We start from the raw sequence: 12,579 nt of genomic DNA, 5'->3' as shown, positions 1-12,579 counted from the left end.
GTGCAGGGGGGGCAGCTGTAGGTATGTACAGACTCCTGCCGCGGGCGGCCTCTCTTCCCGCCTCTACCACACTTCGCAGTGCTTTCCAGGGTTCATGAGGGAGCCCACGGGGCACCGGAAGTGCTCGACGAAATCCCGGGAGTTGCTGAGGGTGCCGATGACCCGGAACTTGTCTGGGCTGTGCGGGTCGGTCACTAGGCCCTCGTGCGAGCTCTCGGGGGTACGGACAGAGCACCACACCTGTGCCGGGAAGAAGAAGAAGAGGAGGATTAGAACTCAGGGAGGCAGCTGGCCCTTCCAAAAAGGCCTGAGAGCCTGTGTATGGAAGTGGTTAGACTTATGCGACCAAGGGCTGAATCAGGCCCCAGACGGCTCCTGTCAGGCCCCCAAGCAACTGGCTGTCGTCTGATTCCTTCTCCCTCTCTCTTGCTTCCTTCTGCATCACAGTTTGCGTTGCCATCCTTCCTCAATCACACAGGAGCTACAGAGCAAAACTTCTGTTTTTCTCCATTGGCTGAGGTGCTTCCCTTGGAGAGGAAGGGGGGAAGGCGGAACTTGCTTTGCCAGGCTCTCTCAATCGCACAGCAGAGCGGCTGAGCCAAGCCTCTATTCCTTTTATAAGCTGAGGCTCCTCCCCCTCCTGGTCCCCTGGGGAAGGAAGGAAAGAGCCAGAGCTTCCTTTGCCCAGTTCCTTGGATCCCATGGGAGAGATACAAAGAAAGCATCTTTAAAGCCAACAAGTGCTAATGTTTTAAGCATGTTTTATTTTATTTTATTTTATTTAATCTTTAATTGTGTTGGCCTGTGCTCTTTATAAAGTTTATATCTCTGCTACTTGGTATTACATTTTATGACACCTATGGCCCAGCCCGACAATGTCTCATTTATGTCACATCCGGCCCTCGTAACAAATCAGTTTGACACCCCTGGGTTAGAGTGTCAAACTAGGATCTGGGAGATGCAGGTTAAGAGTCTTAAGAACATAAGAGAAGCCATCTTGGATCAGGTCAGTGGCCCATCCAGTCCAACACTCTGTGTCACACAGTGGCCAAATCCTAGGTGCAGTCAGGAGGTCCACCAGCAGGGTCAGAACTCCAGAAGCCCTCCTACTGTTGCCCTCCCCCCACAAGCACCAAGAATATAGAGCATCACTGCCCCAGACAGGGTGTTCCATCTATAAGAGAAGCCATGTTGGATCATGCCAATATCCAGTCCAACACTTTTGTGCCACACAGTCACCAAAACCCAGGTGCCATCAAGAGGTCCACCAGCAGGGCCAGAACTCCAGAAGCCCTCCTACTGTTGCACCCCCACCAGCACCAAGAATACAGAGCATCACTGCCCCAGATATAAAAATGTAAGAGAAGCCTTGTTGGATCAGGCCAATGGCCCATCTAATAAGAACATAAGAATATAAGAGAAGACATGTTGGATCAGGCCAATGGCCCATCTGGTAAGAACGTAAGAACATAATAGAAGCCTTGCTGGATCAGGCCCAATGGCCCTTCCAGTAAGAACATCAGAGAAGCCATGTTGGATCAGGCCAATGGCCCATCCAGTAAGAAAATCAGAGCAGCCATATTGGATCAGGTCAATGGCCCATCCAGTAAGAACATCAGAGAAGCCATGTTGGATCAGGTCAATGGCCCATCCGGTAAGAACATAAGAGAAGCCTTGTTGGAGCAGGCCAATGGCCCATCCAGTCCAACAGTCTGTGTCACAAAGGGGCCAAAACCCAACCTGGAGTTGCCAGCTCTAGCTGACAGTACTGATGACCACATGTTCACAGAGTGGGTGCTTGGCGGGGGGAGGGGGGAGGACAATGGGAGGGCTTCTAGTGTCCTGGCCCCACTGATGGACCACCTGGGTTTTTTGGCCACTGTGTGACACAGAGTGTTGGACCGGATGGGCCACTGGCCTGACCCAATGTGGCTTCTCTTAGGTTCTTATGAGAAAGACATGGAAAGGGGGTTACCTGCGCAAACCCAAGGAAGAAGAGCTGGTGGCTGGTGAGGTCCACCGAAGGCAGACGCTTCTCCTCCCCATTCTTCTTCAGCCATGTTTTGTATGCCTGAAAAGGGATCGGGAATGGCGTCTCTGCTTCTGAGCTCAATGGGGCCCTCCCCTGTCCCCCAAGACAACTGAGACAGAGAGGTAACCCAAGGGCCACCCTCTCCCTTCCCCAGGATGCCTTTCACTGGGGATACTCAATGTCTCCGGGCTTCTGGCTTACGTTATAGGCTGCCTTCAGTCCCCCGTTGTCGGCAATGTTCTCGCCCAAGGTCTGCTTGCCGTTCACGTGCTCCCCGTTGACGAGGAACTTGCCGTACTGTTCGGTCATGCACTCCGTCCGGTTCTTGAAGGCCTCCAGCGATGAGTTCTGCCACCAGGGGCGCAGGTTCCCTTCCTTGTCATACTCTCGACCTGGGACAAACGGGCAAATGTTTTGTCTAGGGCTGCCATGCAGGTTACGCTCAAATGTTCCCTCAAAGCTGAGCCAGCGTGAGCTAGCTCACAGATTTTTACACTCCAGCTTATACATTTTTGTCTTCGCTCAGGAAATATGACCCCAGAGCACAATCATATATGCAGTAGCTCACAACTTTAATGCCTGGAGTTCACAAAGTAGAATTTTTGCTCACAAGACTCTGCAGCTGAGAGGGAACATTGGTTATGCTGCTTCTAAACATGGAGGTTCTACACAGCAAGGGCTTCTGTTAGTGCATATGGCTACTCGGGCATCCAGCAGAGGTCTTTCTCTGATCCTCAGATTAGCAGTCTGGTAGCTGGAGAGGCCAGGGACCAAACCGGGGACCTTCTGCGTCTGGCACATCTACAGGAGAACCAAACCTGTGCCTGTTTGTGGACGTGTGGGGGGTGGGGAGGGGCGGGCTTTCTTGCGTGTGTGGAGACCACTGTTCTCCCTGCTGTGACTGGCAGTGGTGCTTCAAGCGGGCAGAACACTTTCCCCATTCGATACTTGGAATCCTGGTAAGAACATAAGAGAAGCCATGTTGGATCAGGCCAATGGCCCCTCCAGTCCAACACTCTGTGTGACACAGTGGGCAAAAAAATTATATATATATATATACATACACACACACATTCATATATATACACACTGTGGCTAATAGCCACTGATGGACCTCTGCTCCATATTTTTATCTAACCCCCTCTTGAAGCTGTCTATGCTTTTAGCCGCCACCACCTCCTGTGGCAATGAATTCCACATGTTAATCACCCTTTGGGTGAAGAAATACTTCCTTTTATCCGTTTTAACCTGACTGCTCAGCAATTTCATCGAATGCCCACAAGTTCTTGTATTGTGAGAAAGAGAGAAAAGTACTTCTTTCTCTACTTTCTCCATCCCATGCATTATCTTGTAAACCTCTATCATGTCACCCCGCAGTCGACGTTTCTCCAAGCTAAAGAGCCCCAAGCGTTTTAACCTTTCTTCATAGGGAAAGTGTTCCAACCCTTTAATCATTCTAGTTGCCCTTTTCTGGACTTTTTCCAATGCTATAATATCCTTTTTGAGGTGCAGTGACCAGAATTGCACACAGTATTCCAAATGAGACCGCACCATCGATTTATACAGGGGCATTACGATACTGGCTGATTTGTTTTCAATTCCCTTCCTAATAATTCCCAGCATGGCGTTGGCCTTCTTTATTGCAATCGCACACTGCCTTGACATTTTCAGTGAGTTATCTACCACGACCCCAAGATCTCTCTCTTGGTCAGTCTCTGCCAGTTCACACCCCATCAACTTGTATTTGTAGCTGGGATTCTTGGCCCCAATGTGCATTACTTTGCACTTGGCCACATTGAACCGCATCTGCCACGTTGACGCCCACTGAGATGGAGATGCCAAGCATTGAACCTGGTGGGGAACCTTCTCCAGGCAAAACATACCAAACAAAGGGTCTATGGCTGAAAATCAAACATGGGGCTTTTTTTGCAGCAGGAACTCTTTTTGCATATTGGGCCGCACACCCCTGGAGCTTACAGTAGGCTCTGTTGGAAGAGCCCTGTATGCTCTTGGAAGACTGGCTACATCAGAAGAAGACGACTGCAGATTTAGACCCCATCAGAGACTCTGAGCAGCTTACAATCTCCTATATCTTCACCCCCCATAACAGACACTCTGTGAGGTGGGGGGGCTGAGAGGGCTCTCACAGCAGCTACCCTTTCAAGGACAACTCCTGCGATAGCTATGAAGGCCATTCCAGCAGCTGTAAGTGGAGGAGTGGGGAATCAAACCCGGGTCTCACAGATAAGAGTCCGCGCACTTAACCACTACACTAAGCTGGCTCTCTAAGGGGTGTGGGGCCTAATATGCAAAGGAGTTCCTGCTACAAAAAAAAAGCCCCGATCACACAAATTGACAAGCATCCCTTGTAGTCTTGAAGACACCCCCATTTCTTTCACAGTGGTTTTTATACCCCGCTTTTCTCCATCTTAAGGAGCCTCAAAGCAGCTTACAATCTTCTTCCCTTCCTCTCCCTGCAACAGGCACCTTGTGAAGCAGGTGGGGCTGAGACAGTTCAGCCCGAGGCCACCCAGTAGGTTTCTTGTGGAGGACAGGGGAATCCAACCTGGTTCTTCTGATTAGAGTCCATTGCTCTGAGCAACTACATCATGCTGGCTCTGGGGTTGTAGAGTTTTACAACCACCTTCCCTTCTTCTCCCCACTTCACTATCTTAGAATAATAGAATCATCGAGCTGGAAGGGACCTCCAGGGTCATCTAGTCCAGTCCCCTGCACAATGCAGGAAACTCACAAACCCCTCTCCCTAAATTCACATTGCTGTCAGATGGCCATCTAGCCTCTGTTGAAAAACCTCCAAGGAAGAAGAGCCCACCACCTCCCGAGGGTCTGTTCCACTGAGGAACCACTCTAATGGTCAGGAAGTTCTTCCTAATGTTGAGCCGGAAACTCTTTTGATTTAATCTTGTGAAGCAGCTGGGGCTGAGAGAGTTTGGAGTGAACTGTGACTGGCCCAGGGGCACAGATTCCCTTCCTTGTGCAGCTGGCCTTATGTGAAGGAGCTGGGAATCCGACTTGGTTCTCTAGATTAGAGTCTGCTGCTCTTAACCACTATACCACGAGTGTCAAGCGTGCAGCCCAAGGGCCAGATCAGGCCCCTAAAGGGCTACTATCAGGCCTGCGAGCAACTTGCTGTAATCTGCTTCCTTCTCTCTCTCTTGCTTCCTTCTGCATCTCAGCTTGCTTTGCCAGGCTTGCTCAATTGCATGGGAGCTACAGAGCAAAGCCTCTTATTTTCTCCATTGGCTGACCAGCATATGAAGGAACTTATGTACAAAAGCTTCCAATGCCCAGCCATTTCATGTTTTCCTCTGGGTCTTAGGCTCAAAGTATTGACCGTGAGATTTTTCTGTAATAAATGTCAATAAATCAAGAGTAGGTTTGCAACTTACAGACACACCTGAACAGCATGCTCAAGATTGCTACAGCACAGACATTGTCTCCCGATTTTGATGCAATAACTCAGAGCAAGAGGTGTCGGTTATCAGAAACTGTTAAATAAAAATATTGCAAGACTGCTAATCTTTTAAGCATTTTTTAAGTTTTTTAAAAAATCTTTGTGTTTGTGTCCTTTATAAAGTTTATATCCCCACTACCTGGCATTACATGACACAGATGGCCCGGCCTGACAAGATCTCATTTAGGTCAGATCCGGCCCTCATAATGAAGGAGTTCAACACCTCTGACACAGCTGCTTTCTAGAACTCTTTTGCTCTTTTTAAATCATCTTCTAACCTTTGATCGGGTGAGCGACAACAAACTCCCAGAGTTAAACTTGGCTGTCCAGGGTCTCAGGCAGAGGTCTTTCTCATCACCTACTGCCTGGAAGACTGGAGATGCCGGGGATTGAACCTGGGACGTTCTGCATGCAAAGCAGATGCTCTTCCACTGAGCCATGGTCCTTCCCTGCTTTATCCTGATTGGTCCATCAAGGTCAGTCTTGTCTACTCAGACTGGGAGTGGCTCTCCAGGGTCTCAGGCTGAGGTCTTTCTTCTCATCCACTGCCTGGTCCTTTCACCTGGAGATGCCGGGGACTGAACCTGGGATCTTCTGCATGCCAAGCAGAGGCTCTGCCACTGAGCCATAGCCCCTCCCAACACAGACTCTTGGATCATCAAGGTCAGTCTTGTCTACTCAGGCTGGCAGCAGCTCTCCAGGATCTCAGGCAGAGGTCTCTCCCATCACCTACTGCCAGATCCTTGAATTGGAAACGACAGGGATTGAATCTGCGACCTGCATGTCAAGCAGAGGCTCTGCCACAATTGTTCCTCACAGTTAAGGAAAGGGGGTGTCGGGAACCTCAATGCAATGGGACCTCTGGGGGATGGAGTCCAGATGCAAAGGTCAGCCTGGACGTTGTGCAAGGGAAGGGTCAAGAAGGCCCCCTGGCTTTGTGGCCATGGGTTACGACTTCTGATCTCCAGACCCACAAAAGTCCCACAAATGGGTGGGATTCTAGCAGGAGCTCCTTTGCATATTAGGCCACACACTCCTGATGTAGCCAATCCTCCAAGAGCTTTCGTCGTTGTTGTTCAGTCGCACAGTCGAGTCCGACTCTTTGCAACACCATGGACAAAGTCATGCCAGGCCCTCCTGTCTTCTACCGTCTTCCGAAGCCTGCTCAAATTTGTGTTTGTTACATCAGTAACGCTGTTCAGCCATCTCATCTTTTGCCTTCTGTCTTTCCCAGCATCAGGGGCTTCTCCAGGGAGTGCTCCCTTCTCATTGGATGGCCAAAGTATTTGAGCTTCAGCTTCAGCATCTGACCTTCCAGGGAACAGTCTGGGTTGATTTCCCTTAGGACTGACTGATTTGATCTTCTTGCAGTCCAAGGGACTCTCAAGAGTCTTCTCCAGCACCATATCTCAAAAGCATCTATTCTTCTGTGCTCAGCCTTCCTTATGGTCCAGCTCTCACAGCCATACATTACTACTGGGAATACCATCGCTTTGACTATACTGACTTTTGTTGGCAGGGTGATGTCTACTTTGTATTATACTGCCCAGATTCGCCATAGCTGTCCTCCCAAGGCGCAAACGTCTTTTAATTTCATGGCTACAGTCACCATCTGCAGTGATCTTGGATCCCAGAAATGTGAAGCCTGTCACTGCTTCCATGTCTTCCCCTTCTATTTGCCAAGGTGTGATGGGGCCGGATGCTATGATCTTAGTTTTTTTTATGTTGAGTTTCAAGCCTACTTTTGTGCTCTCCTCTTTCACCCTCAACAAGAGGCTCTTTAGGTCCTCCTCTTTTTTTGTAAGCTCTTGGAGGATTGGCAACATCAGGGGGGTGCGGCCTAATATGCAAAGGAGCGCCTGCTAGAATCCTACCCCTGCCCACAAAAGAGGTAAAGAATCCCGGAGAAGAATGCAGTGGCAAGCGAGATGGGCAGAAGCCACAAGCACAAGCCAGAAAGGAGTTGAAGGGACTGCACCTACCTTGGTCGTCGAAAGCATGGGTGAGCTCATGCCCCATCACGACGCCAATACCGCCGAAGTTGAGGGCCCTCCAAGGGAAGCCAAAGGGAAAACGACAGGTTACGATGCAGGTTAAGTTGCCTCGGGTACAGTGTCAAAAAGGAGGGATTTGGAGGTCCCAGCACCAGAACGCAGACAAATAGCCTGTGTTATAATTAATCATAGAATCATAGAGTTGGAAGGGACCTCTAGGGTCATCTAGTCCAACCCCCTGCACAATGCAGGGAACTCACAAACCCCTCCCCTTAAATTCACAGGATCTTCATTGCTGTCAGATGGCCATCCAGCCTCTGCTGAAAAACCTCCAAGGAAGGAGAGCCCACCACCTCCCGAGGAAGCCTGTTCCACTGAGGAATTGCTCAAACGGTCAGGAAGTTCCAAATGTTTCTACAGCTAGTTTTCCCTGCATGTCCCCCAGAGAGTACTACAGTCAGGGAGCCACAACCTTCTTTCGATTCCTGGCCCTGAGGAGGCCAGGCTAAATACAACTAGAGCCAGGGCCTCCTCTGTGGCAGCCCCACGTTGGTGGGATGAGCTTTTTGAGGATGTTCGGGCCCGGCAGGCCTACAAGACCGTGCTCTTCTGCCAAGCCTTTGACTGTTGCGATCGGAAACTGCTACACTGAACAAAGCGATCTGACCACCTTGAAGCACGGACCTGGATCTTACGCTTTTATGGAATATCTGGATGTAATCTGTCATGAAGAAGAAGAAGATATTGGATTTATATCCCGCCCTCCACTCCGAAGAGTCTCAGAGCGGCTCACAATCTCCTTCACCTTCCTCCCCCACAACAGACACCCTGTGAGGTAGATGAAGATATTGGATTGATATCCCGCCCTCCTCTCCGAAGAGTCTCAGAGCGGCTCACAATCTCCTTTACCTTCCTCCCCCACAACAGACACCCTGTGAGGTGGGTGGGGCTGGAGAGGGCTCTCACAGCAGCTGCCCTTTCAAGGACAACCTCTGCCAGAGCTATGGCTGACCCAAGGCCATGCTAGCAGGTGGAAGTGGAGGAGTGGGGAATCAAACCCGGTTCTTCCAGATAAGAGTCCGCACACTTAACCACTACACCAAACTTGCTCTCCACAGGAAGGAAGACAGGAATAGGCTGTTTTTCGCCACCGCTAACTATCTTAATACATCCAGATTGTTCTTGATATAACTTTATTGTTTCTAATGTTCTTAATATTTTAATGTTTTAATGTTTGGTGTAGTGGTTAAGTGTGCAGACTCTTTATCTTCTTCTTAATGTTTATGCCTGTTTTAATTGGCCTATGTAGTGTTTTTTGCCTGTGAGCCGCCCTGAGCCTGCTTCGGCGGGGAGAGCGGGATATAAATCTAACAAATAACTGCATAAGAACATGAGAGAAGCCATGTTGGATCAGGCCAATAACTAAATAAATTAAATATTTAAGCCCAGGCCATGGAATATGGTCTTGGGAGAGGGTTGTCAACCTTCAAGATCTCCCAGAATGTCAACTGAAACAGAGGCAGGAGAAAAGGACAAAGAGGGAAAAGGGAGGGGGAGGAAGCACCTGGAGCAGAGGTCCATCAGTGGCTATTAGCCACAGCGTATTGTTGGAACCCTCTGTCTGGGGCAGTGATGCTCTGTATTCTTGGTGCTTGGGGGGCACAGTGGGAGGGCTTCTAGTGTCCTGGCCCCACTGATGGACCTCCTGATGGCACCTCGGGTTTTTTTGGCCACCGTGTGACACAGAGTGAGCTGGATGGGCCATTGGCCTGATCCAACATGACTTCTCTTATGTTCTTTCTGACACCATGACCCTATTACCAATCTCCAAAACGTCATGCTATTAACAGCCTTGCTCATTTTGCAATGGTTAGCAGATAGATTGGTGGTGGCGGCTACAGGCATAAGCAGCTTCAAGAGGGGATTGGGTAAGTATATGGAGTAGAGGTCCATCAGTGGCTCTTAGCCACAGCATATTGTTGGAACCCTCTGTTTGGGGCAGGGATGCTCTGTATTCTTGGTGCTTTGGGGAGGGGCAACAGTGGGAGGGCTTCTAGTGTCCTGGTGTGTAGCCTAATATGGCAAGGAGTTCCTGTTACAAAAAAAGCCGTGCATGTGTTAATTACTATTTGTGTGAAAAAGGATTTCCTCTGATCTGTTATAAGAAGTTGCAGCAGGCAACCAAATGATGCTGGACACTTTGCTATCCAGGACAGCCCAGGAATTAGCACTAACCCACTGTTTGCCTTCTGCAAGGGGATGCTTATTTTTGAGATCCTGGGATGCACACATTTACACATCCGAATCCGTCCCTGCAGCTTCGCTCCACCCGTCTCATGTCCCTTGGGCATCCCTGCCACTTGTATCATTTGAGAACAGATCCGAGCATGCACGGTCCTGCAAGAGGGACGGTGGCTCAGTGGTAGAGCATCTGCTCGGTAAGTAGAAGGTCCCAGGTTCAATCCCTGGCATCTCCAACTCAAAAGGGTCCAGGCACATAGGCGTGAAAAACCTCAGCTTGAGACCCCGGAGAGCCGCTGCCAGTCTGAGTAGACAAGACTGACTTCGATGGACCGAGGGGGGTCCGATTCAGTATAAGGCAGCTTCACATGTTCATATGTACACCCTTCCATTCCACGCTTCTTCTTTCCTACCAAACGGCCAAAGCACCCTGACGCACTTGAGGTGGTTGCGAGCGTAGAAAGGAGCTTGCAGGATTCCCGCGGGGAAGACGATGCCGTTCTTGGTAGGCAGGTAGTAGGCGTTGACTGTCTGTGGGGTCATGCTCCACCTGGGGAAGGATGGGATAACATTAGAGAGGGGGCGAGGTGGGGAAGGTATTTGTGAATTTCCTGTATCGTGCAGGGGGTGGGACTAGATGACCCTGGTGGTCCCTTCCAACTCTTATGATTCTACGATCCTGTCTCGTACAGTGGCCAACCAACAGGGCACAGAGGCTGAGTCCTTCTCCTGATGTTGACTCCATCCTGGCTCTGGGATTCAGAGGCTTAATGCCTCTGAATGTGGAGGTCCCCACAGTCACCATGGATAGTAGCCACTGATGGACTTACTCTCCATGAATCTACTGAATCCGCTTTTCAAGCTGAGAGCCAGTTTGGCGTAGAAGAAGATATTGGATTTATATCCTGCCCTCCACTCAGAGTCTCAGAGCAGCTCACAATCTCCTTTATCTTCCTCCCCCACAACAAACACTCTGTGAGGTGGGTAGGGCTGAGAGAGCTCTTCCAGAAGCTGCCCTTTCAAGGACAACTCCTGCCACAGCTATGGCTAACCCAAGGCCATTCCAGCAGCTGCAAGTGGAGGAGTGGGGAATAAACCTGGTTCTCCCAGATAAGAGTCCGCACACTTAACCACTGCACCAAACTGGCTGTGTAGTGGTTAAGTGTGCGAACTCTGATCTGGGAGAACCGGGTTTGATTCACTACTCCTCCACTTGCAGCTGCCGGCCTTGGGTCAGCCACAGCTCTCGTAGGAGTTGTCTTTGAAAGGGTAGCTGCTGTGAGAGCTCTCTCATCCCCACCTGCCTCACAGGGTGTCTGTTGTGGGGGCAGGAAGGTAAAAGAGATTCTGACCACTCTGAGATTCAGAATATAGGGAGGGATATAAATCCAATATCTTCTTTTATTCCTGTGGCCGTCACTACATCGTCTGGCAGCAAATCCCACCTTTCAATTACTCTCTGAATAAAGTTGTATCTCCTTTCATCCGTCCTGAACCTACTGCCCATCAGCTTCACTGGATGGTGCTCTCGAGTTCTAGTCTCACACACTCCGCCTAACCTGCCTCGCAGGGTTGTTGGAAGGATCAAGATGGAGGAGAGGAGAATGACGTGAGCCCCTTGAAAGAAATACACTAAATTATTATTGTTATTATTAGGGGTCATTTTGTAGAAGAATAGGTGGTGGAGCTCATTCGCGTAATTCATTAGCATATGCCACACACCCCCACACACACACCAGCCAAAAGCAACCCAACGCAAGAAAGGAGAGCCCTGGGCGAGTGAGGCCTGCTTGGGCTAGAGATCCAGCCAGCCCAAGCAGGTCTCGCTCACCTGGGGCTCTCTTTGGCCACCTCCCCTGCAGTCAAAAGGCCAGCAAGCCACCCGCCACCCAAAATCCCATAAGAAGTGGAGAAAGGGTGGTGTGGGCTTCTCCAGGGGTTAATGAGGGCTGCTGGGGGCGTGGCAAAGCCCCTGGCGGCTGGCTGGCTGCCCACTCTCCTAATCCAGGGATTGTTATGCAGCTGCACCTACTATTCAATGGACAAGGGGGGAGGGGAACCCTAAGAAAGGTTCAGGAGCTGCACTCCTGTGAGCTCCTGCTGAATCCAAGGCATTATTATTATTATTATTATTATTATTATTATTATTATTATTATTATTAATTCCGCCTCATCCTGGCCAATGCCAGGCTCTAGGCGATGTACAACAAAAGCTACACATAAAATCAATAAAACCAGTAATTTAAAGCAGTTGCAACCCAATAAAGGCCCAGATGCCAAGCTGGTTCCCTCCCTAGGGCAAGACGTATTTCCTAAAGCCATGCCTCCCCAGGTTATCAGCGCATGGGCTTTCCCCTCTGAGACACCTGCTGCTCCACTCAACTCATGATGCACGGACTCCATTCCCAGTGATGGGGAAGATGGCATAGAAACAGAGAATCCCAGAGTTGGAAGGGGTGGTACAAGCCATCTAGTCCAACCCTCTGCTCAACGCAGCATCAGCCTAGAGCAGAGGTGTCGAACTCCTTCATTATGAGGGCCGGATCCGACATAAATGAGACCTTGTCGGGCTGGGCCATGTGTGTCATAAAACGTAATGCCAGGTAGCAGAGATATAAACTTTATAAAGGATGCAGACAAACACAATTAAAGATTTTTTTAAAACTCAAAAAATGATTCAAAAACATTAGCGCTCGTTGGTCCTAAAGGTGCTGCCTTTGTATTTCTCCCATGGGATCCAGGGAACTGGGCAAAGGAAGCTCTAGCTCTTTCCTTCCTTCCCCAGGAGACCAGGAGGGGGAGGAGCCTCAGCTGATAGAAGGAAGAGAAGCTTGGCA

The 12,579-nt window shown here is 49.8% G+C and overlaps 1 protein-coding gene across 1 annotated transcript in view; it reads right to left on the bottom strand.

Moving 5' to 3' along the window:
• Positions 1 to 12,579, bottom strand: part of ECE2 (endothelin converting enzyme 2) — an 82,439-nt gene continuing 69,860 nt past the window's right edge. Inside the window, exons 15-19 of the mRNA XM_060242610.1 lie at positions 10,182 to 10,292; positions 7,490 to 7,557; positions 2,234 to 2,424; positions 1,976 to 2,071; positions 1 to 240 (exon numbers count right to left, since the gene is read on the bottom strand). Coding sequence (XP_060098593.1) covers positions 64 to 240; positions 1,976 to 2,071; positions 2,234 to 2,424; positions 7,490 to 7,557; positions 10,182 to 10,292 — 643 coding nt within the window. The 3' untranslated portion in view covers positions 1 to 63. The remainder of the gene's footprint in view (positions 241 to 1,975; positions 2,072 to 2,233; positions 2,425 to 7,489; positions 7,558 to 10,181; positions 10,293 to 12,579) is intronic.

Source organism: Heteronotia binoei, chromosome 6, assembly GCF_032191835.1.
Source record: "Heteronotia binoei isolate CCM8104 ecotype False Entrance Well chromosome 6, APGP_CSIRO_Hbin_v1, whole genome shotgun sequence".
Taxonomy (NCBI): Eukaryota; Metazoa; Chordata; class Lepidosauria; order Squamata; family Gekkonidae; genus Heteronotia; species Heteronotia binoei.
This window is presented reverse-complemented; position numbering and strand designations above follow the sequence as displayed.